This window comes from Grampus griseus (assembly GCF_964374135.1).
Source record: "Grampus griseus genome assembly, chromosome: 7".
Taxonomy (NCBI): Eukaryota; Metazoa; Chordata; class Mammalia; order Artiodactyla; family Delphinidae; genus Grampus; species Grampus griseus.
In genome coordinates, this window is record NC_139001.1 from 21,876,961 (window position 1) to 21,897,016 (window position 20,056).

At 40.1% G+C, this 20,056-nt stretch overlaps 1 protein-coding gene across 1 annotated transcript in view; it reads left to right on the forward strand.

The window, feature by feature from the left end:
* FN1 (fibronectin 1) overlaps positions 1-18,852 on the forward strand; it is a 68,045-nt gene extending 49,193 nt beyond the window's left edge. Inside the window, exons 31-45 of the mRNA XM_082658265.1 lie at positions 461-574; positions 1,401-1,670; positions 2,840-3,027; positions 3,877-3,964; positions 4,820-4,996; positions 5,774-5,863; positions 6,106-6,285; positions 7,413-7,502; positions 8,460-8,926; positions 9,931-10,069; positions 12,279-12,443; positions 14,323-14,448; positions 14,972-15,078; positions 17,663-17,773; positions 18,092-18,852. Coding sequence (XP_082514391.1) covers positions 461-574; positions 1,401-1,670; positions 2,840-3,027; positions 3,877-3,964; positions 4,820-4,996; positions 5,774-5,863; positions 6,106-6,285; positions 7,413-7,502; positions 8,460-8,926; positions 9,931-10,069; positions 12,279-12,443; positions 14,323-14,448; positions 14,972-15,078; positions 17,663-17,773; positions 18,092-18,163 — 2,384 coding nt within the window. The 3' untranslated portion in view covers positions 18,164-18,852. The remainder of the gene's footprint in view (positions 1-460; positions 575-1,400; positions 1,671-2,839; positions 3,028-3,876; positions 3,965-4,819; positions 4,997-5,773; positions 5,864-6,105; positions 6,286-7,412; positions 7,503-8,459; positions 8,927-9,930; positions 10,070-12,278; positions 12,444-14,322; positions 14,449-14,971; positions 15,079-17,662; positions 17,774-18,091) is intronic.
* The last annotated feature ends 1,204 nt before the right edge of the window (positions 18,853-20,056 follow it).

The following is a 20,056-nucleotide window of genomic DNA, read 5'->3' on the forward strand; positions in this document are numbered from 1 at the left end:
TTTGATGGTGTGGACATCTTGAATTAGTAGGTTCATCTTTGTGGTTTTGTTTATCATGCACACTAAGAAGACAGAGATGGGCCTAACTGACTTTTAAAGATTCTTTTAGCTCTTGGTTTTGTTTTCATATAAAGTAATTGTGAAATTAGGATTCTAAGGCAATATTTTAAAGTCCAGTTAATTTTCGTTTTCTCAAGAGCAGCATCATTCATTGTTGGTGGCATCATATTCAATTTTAGAGCTTATCCTTTAGTGTGGCTTCACTCCAATATGGTAATTTGTATTAGCAATGAACGTGTCTGTCCAAGAGGAAATCCATGTGTGACTCCTCCATATTTTCATGCTAATTCTGCAAATGAAAATTCCAGGCCACCACGCATTTACTACCGAACTCTGCAAGTCACTTGGTTGTCATAGTGAATGACATAGATGCTGCCTTTTCTTTTCACTCCCTTTGCAGATCAAACAGAAATGACAATTGAAGGCTTGCAGCCCACAGTGGAGTACGTGGTTAGTGTCTACGCTCAGAATCGAAACGGAGAGAGTCAGCCTCTGGTTCAGACAGCAGTAACCAGTATGTAACCAGTGCCTGTTTTCCATGTTCAAAGTCAAATTTTGTGCTTAGGTGTCTGGATACCTAGTTTGTATCTTGAGCTGAGCTCTTTGCAAACATTTTTCCTTCTCAGTGCCAAGGAATGAACATATAGGGAGAGAAGTTGTGGAACTACCATAGTTAGTTGCTGTGCTTTGAATTTCTCCTGCTCAAATCGCCTCAGCAAAATCTTATTAGCCTGTAGCAAATCTACAAAATATTTTGCTAGCACCTTCTTTTCTACAACTGGATGGTAAAGTTGATTGAAGTGTGCCTCATGAAACTATTATGTTTCGAGCATTTGTGGCTGGACCAGACTGTGGCTGGACCAACGTTTAATGTAAATATTATATTTATATTAAATATACATACATTACAATATTCAATGGGGAGGGAGGGGGAGAGTTAAAGAAAGAATATAACAATCCGAATCTAACATTGAAAATCAACTTTGCCATTTCCAAAGTATAAAAAAATCCAGGTCTGTGAGACTAACATCACATTGCAAAAACAAATCTTGGTAGAATATCTTAAAATGAATATAAATAAATCCTCATCTGGGGACATTTTGCAGGGTATCTCCGCATCTCATGTACACCTATGTTTTAATAAGTGATGCGACATTAAATATTTTCTGAACGAAAAAGCCTTAAGCAAGGATCAAGTAATTTTCCATTTAATAGTGGGTTAATTGGAATTTAATTCATCAAAGAAAAATGGTATCTGCAGAACTGCTTTGCATGTTATAAAAATGCTTATTTCGCAACTTGCTTTTCACATAACCTCTTACCATTAATTTGCCTAACAGACATTGATCGCCCTAAAGGACTGGCATTCACTGATGTGGATGTCGATTCCATCAAAATTGCTTGGGAAAGCCCACAGGGGCAAGTTTCCAGGTACAGGGTGACCTACTCGAGCCCTGAGGATGGAATCCATGAGCTATTCCCTGCACCTGATGGTGAAGAAGAGACTGCAGAGCTGCAAGGCCTCAGGCCGGGTTCTGAGTACACAGTCAGTGTGGTTGCCTTGCACGATGATATGGAGAGCCAGCCCCTGATTGGAACCCAGTCCACAGGTATATCGTTAATTGCACTGCTGGGTGCTCATGGGAGCAGCGGCTTTATGCCCTGCTGAATGCATTCTACTTTATCAGGCTATCGATTCCCGTGCAAGTGGGTACCCCCAAAATCCACCTGTCTATTAGGAAAGACCCTCTTTAAAGAAGAATAGTAAGAAGCAATAAAATGTAGGTGACGTTTACATAAAGTCTAATGAAAGGAAATTTTGGAGTAGCTTGGTTTACAAACAAGGTTATAAAGCGAGACATTTGAAGAGAACATGAAAATTGTGGATTATTTCCTAAGCCTTGACTCTCTGTGGTTACTTATGCTCATTGTATGTAAAGGAAAGAAATTTGGCATCCTAAGGAACCCAAACTGGGCCATTTCATAGCAGCAGGATTCTGAGAACACGTGGGTAAGACCTTCCTTCTCTGGTTAGAGATAATGTGCTAGGTGTGTAATTTGCTAAAAGGATTGAGAATCAGACACATAGGAAACAGTTGATAGGGCAAATGCTTTCCACCTTCTTTAAACTCTCATGCTTTATTTCTAAAGCAGAGTGGAATGCTAAAGATGTCTCCTCGTGACAGCATAAACCCTGGAGGTGACAATCTATATTATTGCTCTTTGCTTCTCTTTTCTGCTTCTGTTGTGAGCCAATTTTCTTCTGCTGCTGCACCACAGAGAATACTTCAAATTTAGCAGTGATATCCTCCATGAGGTCCAAACAAAGAGAATAAAATCATAATTCTGTCTTTGGAGGGATGAAATACTCTGTGAGATGGTTTTCCATACAAAGATAATTTCTGTCAGAAAGGGGCTACTGCTCATCTTTCCATAGAAATGGAAAGATCAATCCTAATGGCCAATAAGCCAATTTGACTTTAATTTATTAAGGGAAAGCAAAAAAACCAACTGCTAAAACCTTAAGTCTCAGAGTTTTGGCAATTACCCAAGTGCTTCCAGTGATTCTGAGCACTGCTGGATAAAAAACACATATTTTTCAGCAAACGTTTTCTTCATTTTGCACCCCCTTTTGTCCTTTCTTGTACTGAATCTTTGCTTGACTAGGGTACCCACCCAACCAAACAAGTACAACCTATCTACTTCTCGGAAGTCACTTTATTTTCCCCCTTTCCCCATTTACTGTAAAATAACCTCTAACCAATGACCATCCTGACAGCCATTCCTGCACCAACCAACCTGAAGTTCACTCAGGTTTCACCAACCAGCCTGGCCGCCCAGTGGACGGCACCCAATGTTCAGCTCACTGGATATCGAGTGCGAGTGACCCCTAAGGAGAAGACCGGACCAATGAAGGAAATCAACCTTGCTCCCGATAGCTCATCTGTGGTTGTATCAGGACTCATGGTAAGAAGTGTCCTTTTTCTCATTGGACTAAAGAAGTAGGTCATTTCTTACACAGTTGAAGGTGGTGGAAATATAATATAATAAATCTGTGTTCTTTGCCTCTGCCGTCAAATTAAATTTATCATAATTTTGTATCAAGTAGAATTACTTTGTGTTGACCTAAGCTATCAGGGACAGAATTTTATGAGCAGCACTGGATGTTGCATAGCTCTTTAAGTGTATTCTGTTTATTTTAAAATGTTGTATTGTGTGTGAAGGGGGGACAATTTATATATCCATAGGCTGAATGCATAAATCTACTTTAGTTATGCTTTTTCTCAGCCCTGTTACCTTTGCAAGGAATATTCTCCAGTTTTTACCAACCCAGCCTGATACTACCTTCCTTAAGTCATTTTTAATCCTTCTAGATGTGCATACAGAAAACTAGCCAGGAACCTAGGAAATTGTTCTCCTTCTTAACATAAGGCCAATTCCAGGAGAAACTACAGAAAGAGGGTTCAGAGATAGACTATTCTCTTTGCCTCTCTATGATCAGAAAAATTCATGATTTGCACCGTCAGATCATCAAAGAGAAAAACAGGCTAATACCATTTTCCTCATTTTGTATCAGCTTAGCATAAATATGTAAGTTATGGCTTACTTGGGCTTAACCCCAGGTGCATTTTTTAATTCATGTAATTAAATATCTTGTCAGTGTAGGAAGGAAATTAATATAGGAACTTACAGTTCTGCGGGTTTTGCTAGCTTACTTTTTCTTTTCTAACCATTGCATTTTTTCTAACGCTGGAGTGAAAATTCCTGGGCTTCAGAAGATCACATTGCTAAAGCTTACTGCGCCCTTCTTTCTAGGTGGCCACTAAATACGAAGTGAGCGTCTATGCTCTAAAGGACACTTTGACAAGCAGACCAGCTCAGGGGGTCGTCACGACTCTGGAGAGTGAGTAATCAAACTTTTTAGTGTCAAAAAACGTTCTGGATAAACAAAAATTAAAGAATGGCAAATGCTTTCTAGATCACTAAGTGAACAGTGGGATGATTCCCAGTTTGGAAATAGATTTGCTTTCCCAGTTACTACTGTTGCCTCCTGTGCCTCTCCAGAAAGTGGTCTACTGGCGCGTACGTGCAGTCACTTCATGATGTGCTAGAGTCGGTGCAGTAAACTACGACTAACACCTAGGTTATGTTCTACTGGTTAGAATTTGTTTTCATAGAGTTAAGTTTGAGGAGGACGCGTTGGCTTCTGTTGTATCTAACAGTGCAGTAAGGGTTGGACAGTACTGGGCCCGGGTTCTAGTTTTCTGCCATAACAATAACCCACAGTTATTCTTTCTCAGAAATCACGTAAAGTGTCAAAGACTTCTCTTCTATGAAATAGGGATGGCGTTGCACCTGCTGAGAAAAAAATATGAATCTATATAAGAATGAGAAAATACTAGCAATACATTATTATATATATACCTTCCTTATATTATTACACATATTTTATATTATAATAACAATAATTTTAACACTCACTGAGGTATTTGTAGATATAGAAAGCCAGCCTTGGGAACCACTGACAGTACTTGTAAAGCTTTTCAGTTCTTAAAAAAAATAGTACACGAGGTGAATATTTTCATGTTTCCTAATTACTGTCTGCTTTTTCTCTCGACGCCACAGGGGAAAATCTATACATTATTAGTCATGTGTAGAAATTGATGTATTTGTATAGAATAAAGAAACGTTTTAAAATATCGAAACCTTACCTATATGAGCCAGCCAGGCACTAATCTCTGGCTGTCATCCTGTGCAGATGTCAGCCCTCCAAGAAGGGCCCGTGTGACAGATGCTACTGAGACCACCATCACCATTAGCTGGAGAACCAAGACTGAGACGATCACCGGCTTCCAAGTCGATGCCATCCCAGCCAACGGCCAGACTCCGATTCAGAGAACCATCAAGCCAGATGTCAGAAGCTACACCATCACAGGTCCGGGAGCTCACATTTGATAACTGCCATTCACAACATAAATTAGCTTATTAGTCTTTCTACCACTTACACTGATTAAATTTATCTTCAGTGTTTTATGATAACCCAGCTCTATTTTTTACAACGTATTTTCATCCCATGATCAAAACATTTTGTCCTGTGAACGCCTGGTTTTGTCTAATGTTTGCCAGAGGAATGGCATAAGTCCCATTCATCAGAGATCTTTCATCAATGAACCCTCTCTTATGGGAAAAAATATATATATACATAATGCTTGAGAGCCAAAAGAAACTCAGTGATAGTGTCTACTTCTTAACATTCACGTAGATTATAAAGCAGAATTAAATTTGAAAAAGCAAACGACACTACTTCATAGAGATCAAAGTTGTTGTCAGATAATGTTCAATATCTGGGTCAATTTAGGTCTTTTTGAGATTGAAAATTCTGATTCCAGTTCCCAACCAATGACCATCTGATAAAACACAGTCAGCAGGTGCTCACCCCTATCACCAAGATAGTCACTTCTAACAGCATTTTGGGATTTTAAAATTTATTTTAGCCAGTGTCTTTTTGTGCATCTGTGCCTTTCTTTTGAGATGTCCTTCTCATGAGCAGTTAACACCCATACCATGCTCTAATTTATTGTTCAAATGTGAACCACTTCCTTGGTCTGTATAAACAGGCAATGATAGGAGGAACCATGAAAATTGCAGATGAGTTTGAAAATTTTCCTAGTAAATGAAGATCAGATAAAAATCATCTCTTCACCAATCCCAGGTTTACAACCCGGCACTGACTACAAGATCCACTTGTACACCTTGAATGACAATGCCCGGAGCTCCCCTGTGGTCATCGACGCCTCTACTGGTAACTACACTTTCTACTGAAGAAATGCCACTGACTTATATGTTTGTGTGGTCAGTCACGTGAACTTGAGCAACAAAAATGAGGCTGATACTTTTGTATTCCAGATCACAGTGAATCATTTTTACTGTTTACAGAACTCTCAGATTCTCTCAAGTCTGTTTTTAAGGGCTGGGAAAAGAATGTGGGAATAATTTTCTTGGTTATTCATTTCCTTAAAGAGATGTAACTTTGTTTTCTTTTAGCCATTGATGCACCATCCAACCTGCATTTCCTGGCCACCACACCCAACTCTCTGCTGTTATCATGGCAGCCACCTCGTGCCAGGATTACTGGTTACATCATCAAGTATGAGAAGCCCGGGTCCCCTCCCAGAGAAGTGGTCCCTCGGCCCCGCCCTGGTGTCACAGAAGCTACTATTACTGGTATTGCTGCTTCCATGCTGCCGTTTTCCTCTTTACTCTCTAGGACACACAAAGTGCTTAGCAGACTCCAACTGTGTCTTTGGTGCTGTACCATGAGAACAAGAAGCCCCATTTCTGACAACTTCAAAAAGCATTCTCTATGGAGGAGCTGTCAAGCTTGATACATCTCAGAATTCACAACAAAGCAATAATTTCAATACTGTCATAATGGCATAGCTAGAATCTTTTTATCTTCTGTATAGTTGCCAGACAGCTATCAGTTCTTCCTAGAAAAAGACATTTTTCAAAGCAAACTAGCAAATTTTGATACTGTTCTCTCACTCAGCAACCTAAAGAATGATAAGTCTGCAGGATTTGCCAGAGTGCCACCTGCGATGGCCCTCATTATCCGGTTTCACAGGATAGGTCTTGAGGCAAAGTGTTTCCCAGTCATCCATACTGGAGAGAGTGCTTGGGATGGGGAATAAGAGATCATAGGCCTCTGGTATTGTTTTTGTCCAAGAGATTGTACGGTAAACTGTGTATATAGGCTATCTAGACTTAAAAATCCTATAGAACACACAGGTACCAGAAGGAGACACTGCTTCTTTAGAAACCTTGGAGACAGGAAAATAGAATCAGATATGGAAGGCGTTGAATTGGATACTTCCTACAGGGACCACACAAAGAGTGGTCACTCTTTCCTGCAGAGCACTTTTTTGTAGTCTAACTTTTTCATTGATCCTGCCACTGAGAGCCATCTGTTTGTTAGGCCTAAGTAGATTCATGTATACAGTCTGCACTGATCTCTCCCAAGTGTGTATTTCGCTGGCAGTGTGCAACGCTGATAGATTTTCTTGAATTCAGAAGGGCAGATGAGACCCCATGTGAACCGAATACCCAGGAAAAGTAAAGTGCTTATTCAGGTGTCAGACTTGACAGGAAGATAATTAATTTGCTAAGTGGCTATTGTATACAGAGTATTTGAGTGTTTGCAGAAGCAAAACGAAGTCAGTTTTGCCTTTCAAGAGGCCAGTGGCCAGCTGGAGAGAGGAAGCTTGCTTCCCAGTAGTATCTCCCGGTGAGATCAACTTTCATTTGACTAGCTGAGCCCACAGACATAATGTGATGATCTGTCCTTCCATCAGGTCTGGAACCAGGAATCGAGTACACAATCCAAGTCATTGCCCTCAAGAACAATCAGAAGAGTGAGCCTCTGATCGGGAGGAAAAAGACAGGTAAAGAGCACCTTCCTCGGTGGTTAACAGGGAGATGGCCAAAACAAAACTAATTATGAATGATTCATTTTGCAGGGCAAAAGTGCTCCAGGTTTCGATGCATTTCTCATGAAACTTTTTTTTTCCCTCTAACAGCATAGCATGTATGCTGTGCTCTTTGATAGCAGGAATAAGCTAACCATCTGCAGAACTGTTTTATTTTTTTCCTAGCCAGTCAATATAAAAGTCTTTGATTCATCTTTAAAAACTTCAAACCAGATATTAAAATGTAAAAACCAAGCTGCGATCGTTGCTGTTCTTCTATACATTCTTTTGAAGTTAAAAATGTTTTTATAAGAAGGGGGAGGGGAGGGAAAAATCTTCCTCATTTGTCTTTATTTATTATTTGGTTTCTAAAACTTCGAACTAATGTCTTACTTTTTTATCCAATTTCAGTTTAATTTGAAGAAAATGCTTTATTTATGCTGATAGGAGAATTTTAAAATAAATTTTATGTGTGTATTTTAATCTGTTCTTAGCATTTCAAACTGTGAAAAACTACTGCACCAAACCTCTGGAATTCTCATACTTCAGACGCTGATATAATTAGTCTGGATTCTAGTCCTCATAACATGATTCTCAAGTGAAACAGAGAAAAAAGGCTGCATATTTCAGTTCCGTTAGGCTTAATTTGAGCAGAGGCAGCTTCTATGGGGCTCAGCGGTTCAAAGCTTTGTGTGTATGATAAATTCATACTAACACTTTTTTCGTTCCAAACTATAAAGAAAACTTTGAGAAAAATCATAAAGATTTCTTTCTGGAAAAAAAGTGTTTTGTGACCTAAGAACTGCTAATTTTCCAGGAGCTTTGATCTGATTGAAAAATAGTCATTGTTGCCTGAACTGATAACGGCTCCCGAGGCTACTTCCGGGAGCTTAACACGCTTTGCTTTTTTTGGCTCTAACCTCTCTTGGCTAGATGAGCTTCCCCAACTGGTAACCCTTCCACACCCCAATCTTCATGGACCAGAGATCCTGGATGTTCCCTCCACAGTTCAAAAGACCCCTTTCATCACCAACCCTGGGTATGACACTGGAAACGGTATTCAGCTTCCTGGCACTTCTGGTCAGCAGCCCAGTCTTGGGCAACAAATGATCTTTGAGGAGCATGGTTTTAGGCGAACCACACCGCCCACAATGGCCAGCCCCGTAAGGCATAGGCCAAGACCGTATCCACCGAATGTAAATGAGGAGATCCAAATTGGTCCTGTCCCCAGGGGAGACGTAGACCATCATCTCTACCCTCACGTTCTGGGACTCAATCCAAATGCTTCTACAGGACAAGAAGCTCTCTCTCAGACAACAATCTCATGGACCCCATTCCAGGAAAGCTCTGAGTATATCATTTCATGTCATCCAGTTGGCATTGATGAAGAACCCTTGCAGGTAATTCATGTTTCTCTTTACTTCTGGGCAGCCTGGGAAAAAAATAAGCTAGGCTACTGAAGTGACCAGAGCTCTGATGTCCAGTGGCGTACTTCTAGAACCTCTTAGAAAGGTGGCCTGCTTAAGTCCTGATTTTCTTTTTTAATCTCAGTACGGCTGTGCTTTAGGGGATGTTCCAAAGAGTGTCATTAGCTTTCGTTTAGTAGAGAATAAAATCATTTCTATTATTATCGATCATTTGACGTTCCATGGTAATATAGACAAAGAATGATCTTAGAAAAGAGAGAGAGAGAGAGAGATTCTGCCTGAATTTACTTTTGTCCAGGAAGGGCTAAAACGCCATCATTACGGTTTGTCCTTGAAGAATCCCATTATCTACAATATGTCAAAGGAGAAAGAATTTGGCTGAAGCTGTGCCTATAAGTGATTGATTCTCTGACTAAAACTTCTATGCTTTAATGTGTCTTGCTGATATCAATGTTCACTGTTTTCTTATTTGTAGAAAGTGGCAGACTTTTAAAAACTGACTACACTGTGCAGGATTTATGAGCTTAGAAACATGAGTTTGAGGATTTGGCAAAGGGTTTGAAGGACCCCACGTTGGGGTCAGATGCCACTTGTGTGGGATGAATGTGTATCCCACATAGCACAGCATCCACGTTTTATGTGAAGGGGGCAGCATGGCCACGGCTGCCAGTGGGCTTGCCCAGACTGCAACTACAGCAGGATGAAGAGGAGGCTGTCTCTAGAATTAGTGAGGGTTCCTGGTAACTGTGGAGCACGTAGGGTAGATTTTTGGCAGGAAAATCTGTCATGTAGAAACGATAGCCCCTCACTCAAGCTCCATTTCTCTCCTTCTCTGGTTGGGACCTTTACACTCTTCATCTTTGTCTCCCTTTGCTGTGTTTACACAGTAAGAGTTACTGAGAAGAGAATAGGGAAAGTCGTATCAATTCCTCACTATAATGCTTTCTCCCTTACTTTGGATGTGCTAATAATTGCAGTTCCGAGTTCCTGGAACTTCTGCTAGTGCCACCTTGACGGGTCTTACCAGAGGGGCCACCTACAACATCATAGTGGAGGCAATAAAAGACCAGAAGAGGCACAAGGTTCGGGAGCAAGTAGTTACCGTGGGCAATTCTGGTATGTGAACATCGGGGTTATTTGGGCAAAAGTTCTGGACTACCCCAGAGATGCTTCTTCAAGTGACTGTTCCTTTCTTGCTGTTGTCTTTTGACTTTAGGAAATAATTCCATGAAGTAACTGAGCAACTTTAAATTCAATTATTTTCCCCTCAGAGTATCGTAGTATCTTGTAAAACACATACATAAATAGAGTCTCAAACAGTGATATGATGATAGACCTGGAAAGGACTTCAAATATTGTTTGGTCCAACACCGTGAGTCCCGGCTAGGGAGTATCTGGGTTGATATAGGACACAAGTCTCCTGATCTCTGTTCCCAGACCCTCTTCATCTTACCAGGTTGCTGTCCTCCTAAGTTTTAAGTGCTGAAAGTGATTACCTGTAAAGGAAATTCCTTATCTGCCGACACCAATGCCTGCTGGGTTTTGATCCTGATGTAAAATGCTACCAACATAGCCCATTTCTGTCCAAAGAGCTCCCTTATTCCCATGTTATTTCATGATTATATAGGCCTAAAACCACAATGAGGTTAAATGGTCATTGACTCTTTGTAGCACCTGGAAAGTTCTGTTAAACCAGTAGTGTATCACCCAGCTTTTCAAACTCCAGGAAGCTGCAGAGTCACCAAGAAACATGAGATAGGGAATAATCAAAATCATGAATCTCAAATTTTCCAACTGGAGGGTTCTCCATTCCCCATCAGCAGGGAGTGCTGAATTCTGTCTGCCAAGTGACAGGCTTTATTGCTCGGGCCAGTTACTTAACCTCAGGCTTCTTCCTCATTCGATAGGTGACTGTGTTCTTTCACATGTATAAAAGCCTGTGAATTAAGCAGTTTTTTTGGAGGGGGTGGTATTATCTTGTGCTTATTGTGTTATATATCCATGGTAATGCACACTTTTTGCTTCGTGTGGTTTTGCTAGTAGAATGCCATGTGAAAGGAATTTTCAAGAGCACAAAGGTCTTTGTGCTTTTTCCACATCATTTTTTAAAAAAAGATTCCATCTCCAGATGGATTTTGGTCAGGTGGAATTTTAACTCCTGGCTATCTTTAGGAAGGTTATTGAAACCCCTCATAGCAGTTTAAGTTCCTTCCATTTTTCTTTCCGACTCCTTATTCCCAGCAGCAATATTCTGCATTCTAGCCAGGTTCTCCCAGCTTTGAGACATTTCAGACATCTTAGTTTCAACAAAACTCTAATTTCTTCCACTGTGATGCCTTTCAAAATATTAGACACTTCAAATATCTATTGCTTTTGAGCTTTTGATTTTTGCACTGTGAAAAAAAACATACACAGTGGGATTCAAAGTCACAGAAGTTAACTTGATTTTTAGAGAATAATTTGAAGCATGCTTTGTTTGCATAGATTATTTTAAAATAAGTTTCCCAAAACATAAAGACCAGATCTAAGCAACATGAAGAGATTCCATTACTTAATTTCTAAGCCATCGATATCCCATTGCTTTCTCTTATTTGGAACAGTTGGTTTTATTGATAGAGTAAAGCAGTCTGACCATTATGAAAAGACTGTACAAAATCTAGGCTTTTTGCACTATTATACAAAAAAAATGCAATAAAATAAATGTGATCACATTTTAATGGTATATAAAACTGTGACACCTTTTGCATTAAAAGCAAAAGATGCCCTCTAATAATTATTCTTTATTTGGCGAGCACTTTCTAAGTGTTGGTAATAGGCCAGTGCTTTGAATTCATGATCTCATGTAATCTTCACAAGATCCTGAGTAGGTAGAGATATTTTTATTTTTATCCCCACATTACAGAGGAGGGAAATAAGGCAGAGAAATGTTAAATAACTAGCTTAGGGTCACTCAGGTACTGATGGAGAGGAATTTCCAGCCTTCGCATACCACTGAAATTCTTAATTGCCTCATGATCTGTTCCATGTTCTATAGACTAGATTTACTAGAAATGATTTTTTTTTTAGAACTGAGGGCAAAAGCGAAAGATGGGCTCCTTTTAAGAGGCTTGTGGCAAGTGTTCACTAGCAAAATCTAAGCATTGTTTATTAGAGCAGTTGATGCACTGATAGAACAGATGAGTGCTGTTTAGCGCTACCGGGATTTTTGTTTTCGAATAAGTCATTATATACAATAATTCAGTTCTCTTCTTATGGTCCAAAACCATAATAAGATGTCTTTTCTTTTTTTTTTTTTTTTTGCCTTTTTCTCCTTTTCTTCATGTAGTTGACCAAGGCCTAAACCAACCCACGGATGACTCGTGCTTCGACCCCTACACGGTTTCCCATTATGCCATTGGAGAGGAATGGGAGCGATTGTCTGAATCTGGCTTTAAACTCTCATGCCAGTGCTTAGGCTTTGGCAGTGGTCATTTCAGATGTGATTCATCTAGTGAGTAGCTTGCTTTGTCCACCTCTTGCAGTTCCATGCATTCTCACAATGTGCCAAAGGAGGAAGCATGTTTGGCAGATGCAACCTCTTCCAAACATGAAGCAAACGAGTAGAGACTGCTTGACTCAAAGTAACATTTTGCATCATATAAAAATGATGGGAAATTTTACTTGTTGAGTATTGCTTCATCTCAAGGGTTGTATTTCAATATGACTATTAATTAAAAATAAATTTGCGACGGTAATATGATTTAAAAATTTTTTTTGTGAAATGAATAAAGTCAACCTCTTTGGAGCCAGGTCTAATGAAGGGTATCAGAGACACAACGGAACCTCAAGTCTCTTTTAATCTGTAGTGTTGAGTGAGCTCAGAGGTGAATATTTATACTTACCAATATTCTACCTCTTTCAACACAAACCAAATATACACATATCATAGTATATATACACACTCACACCCACCCACACACACACTCTTTCATATCTCACATACACACTCATATCATACATACACACACATACACTGGGTAGCTTGAATCTTGCCAAGTAATGTGGAGAGTACAGATAATCCATTTGTAGATAATTAAGAATCAACTTCAATTGAAAAAGATTTGATTTTCAAATTATAAAAGGATTTTATTGTTTAAAATTATTTTTTAGTTAAAATAACCTAGGAATGACTTATCATGCTTTGAGGTTTAGTATTAGAATTTTTAAATCCTTTGGTTCTGCTTGGTTTTTAGAGGATGTGATTCTTATTGAAATTGGTTCATTTTCATAGGTGTTAATCATTATGCCTTCTAACAAGCCTCCTATAGACATATCCAGGAATTGTACTGGGTGAAATATGACATAATGATTTTTAAACGATCTTAAGAGTACTTTACTTAACTTGTATACACGAATTGGTTTAATTCAGACTGAAATACAAACACAACTAATTTTTTCAATGCAGACTACTGTGCTTGACCATCTGAAAATAGAAAGACGTGTCACGTGCTGTTTAGGAGTTGGAAGTTTTAACATTTGGCATCAATTAGGGGTTTTAAATTTCTGAAACTGAGCTATTTTTAAGTCTGTATATTTATTACCTATGTAAGTACTTAGGCGCAACTGTGGGAGCAGAGCTGTAAGTTGATTTATGTGATTCTTTGGCTCAACTTACATATTCTTCACTTAGATGTCATAATGATTGACTAACTTTTAAAGTTTTAGGAATGACTGACTTGTTGACAAAACAGAAGTTGTGTGTATTATATAAACTTCCAAAGTTTGTTTTGTTTTAGTATAAACTTTGAAGATTAAAAAGTCATCTTTTATGTATGGTAGTTAAAGATATGTAACTGTGAATCTTAGATATTCCTTAGAACCAGGCTTATTTGTAGGAATGATAACCATTGATTTATCATTTTGTTTTTGTTTTGATACATAGGTTTATTCTTTCACTTTCCCCATTTACAAGAAACAGGTCGTAGTGTGTAGAAACCAGCTGATCTTTGCTTTTTGGTTAATTGAACTTTGTATCCAGGATCTCTGCAAATCCAAAAGTGACTTTTCATCTATTAACTATTTTTAGCCTTCCCAATTTTAAACCTTAATAGGGAGAATTCAAATGAAGGTCATTGACTATTCTTGTGAAATGATTATGATGGAATAGACTGGATCTTAAAATATCTGAGAAAATGTTAAGTGGTAAAGATAATATTTTCAAATCCAACCAAAAAAGTGGTTTGTCAGAGGGATCATGACCTTCATCTTTCCTTGCCACTCCTTCCAGATACCTGGCTTTGAAAATCTGGTGACATGTCCCAGTACGCTCACCATCTTGTGAGTCAGAACACGCCAATAACTCCTTGCCTCTGATCTTCCCCACCCCCCAGAATGGTGCCATGATAATGGTGTGAACTACAAGATTGGAGAGAAGTGGGATCGTCAGGGAGAAAGTGGCCAGATGATGAGCTGCACGTGTCTTGGAAATGGAAAAGGAGAATTCAAGTGCGATCCCCGTACGTTGCCACAAATCACTTTTAGTGCCTTCTTGAGCGCTCCCACCTTCATTACTGAGCTGTAACTCTCATCCCCAGAAATGATTGGAGACTTTAGGTCTTCTTGAGGAGTGAACGGTGGGTTTGTTAATCTTTTGATTTGGGACAGCAGAGACAAGCTTCAAAAACCAGCCATAATTTAATGTTGTTATAGGGCACTTTAGCACTTTTCCGACCTGAGTATTTTGACCATAATCTGCAGTGAAATGTAACAAGAAAGCCTTACGGGTCTTTAGATTCAACTTTTAAAATATGATCTCTATCTTTGCATTGAACTGTTTCCAGTTTATTAGATCTAGTCTTTGGAAATGCTGCCCTAAGACCTATACAGCAGTACCTCTCTTACGGATGATTCCCATTAACACGTGGCACGTGGGCTGTGATGACAAATTTAGGAGAGAAACAAACCCACCCCCGTAGAGGGGTCAAGTCTGTATTATTGTTCTCAGTCTTACACGCGCTTATGATTTGTGTGTCCACGTAGATGAGGCAACGTGTTACGATGATGGGAAGACGTACCACGTGGGAGAACAGTGGCAGAAAGAATATCTTGGTGCCATTTGCTCCTGCACGTGCTTTGGAGGCCAGCGGGTAAGACCAGATAGGCCAGGCTCTGTGCAATTTAGACAAGGGGGGGAGGTTCCTGTACGGACGATTAAGAGTTATGCTTCCTATGGGCTGTGCACACAGGTGTGGTAGTGCACCTTATGAAATGGGGAAATACTTCAGCTCCTGTTGGAACATAACGCTACTGACTACCCCTTTCCAGTTCTCCCCCTTTGTGGCAGCCTTAGCCCCCTCCCCCATACCTACTATTCTCAGACTGCCTCCGTTCTTCAGCAACTGAAGTGTTAAACGCTGGGTAGCACTGGGCTTCTTGCTCCATTCTGTTGGGCAGGTGCCCCTGTGATACTGCTGTTAAATATTTTGAATACCCAGATCTAAGAAAATACCACTTCTTTGTACCCTCTCTCAATCCCCAAATAGATTCCTGCCATAGGTCTAGTGCTATGCTCAGGAATATGGGACACACAGAGGGAGTGAGAAATGGTCCTGGCTCTTAATGATATAGCTGGAGATATTAAATTAGCATACATTGAAAGTCCAGCTAATTAAGTCAGGTTCTGAGTGGATCTGACAAACCCAGTTCCCATGTAGGCTGATGTCAGCAGGAAAGGTTTGGTGGAAAAGAGAAGAATGAACTGGCTGGGTTTTGGGTTGTTTTTTTGTAAAAATTATTTATTTATTTATTTTTGGCTGCATTGGGTCTTCGTTGCTGCATGTGGGCTTTCTCTAGTTGTGGCGAGCGGGGGCTACTCTTCATTGCGTTGCGCGGCTTCTCACTGCAGTGGCTTCTCTTGTTGCAGAGCACGGGCTCTAGGTGCACGAGCTTCAGTAGTTGTGGCACTTGGGCTCAGTAGTTGTGGCTTGTGGGCTCTAGAGTACAGGCTCAGTAGTTGTGGCACAGGGGCTTAGTTGCTCCGTGGCATGTGGGACTTCCCAGACCAGGGCTCGAACCCATGTCCCCTGCATTGGCAGGTGGATTCTTAACCACTGCGCCACCAGCATAGTCCGCTGGCTGGGGTTTAGGATGGTTACAATCTGGTTGAGGGATGGGGGAAGCAGAGAGAGCAGGGCGAGCACAGCCCCTTGGAATGGGAAGGAGCTGGCACATGTGGGCTCCAGTGAAACAACCCTCTGCCTGCTGTCTAGTGGGAAGACATTAAATGGGAAGAAGTGGGGGCCACTTATGGAGGGCCTCGGAGGTCCATTATTCATGCCAGTACTTCTCAACCATTTCTAATCCGTGTCCTACTTCAATATAACAGAAAAGTGCTGTGCTTTCCTCTAATCTTTGAAATTACAAAATAAAATGCCTTATAACTCAAATAAAAGCAACGAAACATAACATTCCTTTGTTTTCAATGAAAACATACCCTCCCCAACAGCTTTTCAAATTCTGGTCCTTGAAGAGCATGCTCCCTACTCCCGGGTAAGGCTCACTGGTTGATGCCTTTGGCATTAGCCAGTTGCAGGTGCCCAAGAGAAAGGGAACATGATGGAAGACGGTTTTTAGGAAGATTAAACTGGCAGCAGAGAAGGGTCTTCAAGGGTCTGGCTGAGGGCAGCCCCTGGAAGCTACTCTGACCTTATTCCACCACTCGTGGTTGGGTGGGGAAAGTCTCTCTCTCTCTGTCTCTCTTTAACACATATAAAGACTGTGATCACAGAACTCAGTCATCTCTGGTCATGTGCTCAGTGTAGAAAAGTGGGATGGAAAGTGAATTTGTTGAGAAGTCGGTTTTGGTCTCACTTCAGCCTCTCTGCCTCATGATTTACGTACATGAAACCTTTAACGTGTGACACCTGTTCTGCTCTAAAGCGAAGTGCGAAATGAAACACTTTAGACAGGAGTGGGAACTGTTACGTGTTTATATGAAAGCAAGATTCACTGATTCTTATAAATAAAAGTAGGTATTTACCCGTACTGTCTTAGGTATTATGGGGGATATGCTTTTAAATGGACAAATATGTCTGAAATATTTCACTGACAATATAAGAAAGAAAGTGATTGTATTACTTAGGGTTCTTCTGGCTGTAAGAGAAAAGCCCAACTCAGGTTAATTTAGGCAAAAGAAGGCTCACATGGCTGGAAAGTCCCAGGATCTCTCAGTAGAAAGGACATGACCAGGAGTCACCCAGCTGGGTGGCAGTCCCACTCCACTCACAGGTCACTGTGTGACTTCCTCGCCCCCCAGTCAGTCATTCCTCTGGGTCTCCTTTCCCTTACCTATAAAATGAGGGTGTCTGTCCATGTGATCTCACGTTCCTTTTAAAAGCTCTAGGATTCCAGGAAAACCTCCTCCATCATGTAGTGTGGAAAGCTTATTAAGGAAGTCAGGACTGGAATCAGCCTTAGCAGATGGGTGGGGTTTGTAAGACATTTCAGGAAAAAGGAAAAGCATCAATAGAGGCAGCTATAAAACATGCGTTATCAGCCAACATGTATTCTGCAAGTTATAAGTGCATGATATCATCCTCAAAGCTTCCTTTGTGACTAACTGCGTATATTTTGCCGACCCGTAAGAGGTGAAATTCTTCGACACAAGCTCTAAGTTGCGATGTTCTTGTGTTGTCATAAACCCCATCCGACTTCATGCCTCTGCTCTCTCAGGGCTGGCGCTGTGACAACTGCCGCAGACCAGGGGCTGAACCTGGTCACGAAGGCTCAACTGGCCACTCCTACAACCAGTATTCGCAGAGATACCATCAGAGAACAAATACTGTAAGTGCATTTGCACCCTGCGTGTTTCTCCCCTAAATGCAATTAGGCACATAGCAGGGAGCCTCTTTCTGTAGGTACCTTTCTTCTGAATGAACCCATTTTAAAAAACTTTTAAGACTTAAGAGTAGAAAGAATATTGTATCCTGTAACATAATTTGGGTTCTCTTGAGCATCTCCCATTGCCCAATATATATAGCTAAGCTCTTAAAGCTAGACATTTTCCTATGCATAAGTAATTATCAGAGTAGCCACCCTCCCCTTTTTTCCTCTGTAGCCTTTACAGCATTGCTGTTAATTTTTCTTCTTCTTTTTTAACAGAATGTCAACTGCCCAATTGAGTGCTTCATGCCTTTAGATGTACAGGCTGACAGAGAAGATTCCCGAGAGTAATATTTCCAACCCAGAGAAACAAGCACGGATCTCTGTCAAGGTCCATCCAAACTGGAGTGATGCTAGCAGACCCCAGCTTAGTTTGTTTCTTTCTTAAGCCCTCTGCTCTGGAGTAACTTCTCCAGCTTCAGCTCAATTCACAGCTTCTCCAACCATCACCCTGGGAGTGTTTTTAGACTTTTCTCATAAATGGGGCAGTATGTTGCCAGCTCTCCAAAGTATTCAATACTGCTCAGTATTTTAAATGAAATGTTTCTAACTTGTGATTTGGATTGGGATCAATAGGGAAGCACATGCACCAACCAAGATACAAAATGTCTTGAAATGATATTACCAAAATTTTCAATAGGGAAGTTACCCAAACACTTCTGCTTCCACTTAACTATCTGGCCCACAATACTGTAGGAAGAGCATGTCCCTGTTGCTGTGATATTTGAAATATCCACAGTACTCACTATTTCCAAATGATTCTAGTATTGCCTAGAAATCTTTCTCTTACCTGTTATTTATCAACTTTTCCCTGTATTTTTATATGGAAAAAAATTGTATTGAAGACACTTAGTATGCAGTTAATAAGAGGAATTTGGTCTAATTATGGTTGGTGATTATTTTTTATACTGTACATGCCAAAGCTTTACTACTGTGGAAAGACAACTGTTTAATAAAAGATTTACATTCCACAACTTGAACATCATGGCTTCTTTTTTACATACAGAAATTTGGGGGGAAATAAGAATCTTCCTGAATGTTTTTTCTTTGCTATTCAGCAAACATTGGAAAAACCATGATGCGCACGGCTCTCTAAATTTTGGTGATTTATGTACAAGCTTTTCTAAGTCTGTCCCTCCCCAAACCCAGATTCAGTCTTGTCATTTTATCTCTTCAGTAATGGAGATAACTTTATATTTTCCGCTTTACCAGATTTAGGTGGATTCAGATACTTAACTTGCTAGCTAGCTCTTCAGAAGTATAATCGAAACAACCTTTTCATTGTTCTTTTCTAACCATTATAATTCTTTCCTCCCTCCCACTTCCTTTCCGTCCTTCATTAAATAAACATCTATTGGAAGCAATTACCTGCAAGGAAAATAAAAAGATGACTGAGAGGTTAAAACTACTTAAATCGGGAATCCCCTGGTGGTCCAGTGGTTAGGACTCCTCGCTTCCACTTCACGGAGAGCAGGTTTGATCCCTGGTCGGGGAACTAAGATCCTGCATGCTGCACAGTAAAGCCAAACAAAACAAAACAAAACAAAAAACCACCAAAAAACTACTTAAATCGCATGGCATAGAGGGGTTCTGTCTTAAGGAAACGCTGCAGTATGATAACGTCAATCCAACTTGTTTAAATGCCAGCTGACCCTGGAGTGCCCCAGATGAACAAACTGTGTGCAGTCCTGGTCTACAAAGGCCCTTTTATTTTTCAATTTAACTTCGGGGAACCAACAAATCTAAAACTTTGAGATTAAATCTGGCATATCCAAAATAGTAGAATAGCAGCACTGGAAACAGTCAATCATTAATTAGTAAAAGATTAGTCATTCATAATATACAAGGCATGGAAAACACTTTTTTATACACGACTGTAACAGAATATCAATAAATACCTGGCAATAAATATTAAGACTAAATACAGAAAGAGATTTCCTCAGGGTTCATTGGTTTTTGAAAAAAAAAAACAAAACTCACGTTGGAATGGATTTAGTTTACAAAATTCTTTGCCATTTAGCATCTCATTAGGGAGAGGTGGTTTTTTTTTTACATCTTTATTGGAGTGTAATTGCTTTACAATGGTGCATTAGTTTCTGCTGTATAACTAAGTGAGTCAGCTATACGTATACATATATCCCCATATCCCCTCGCTCTTGCGTCTCCCTCCCACCCCCCCATCCC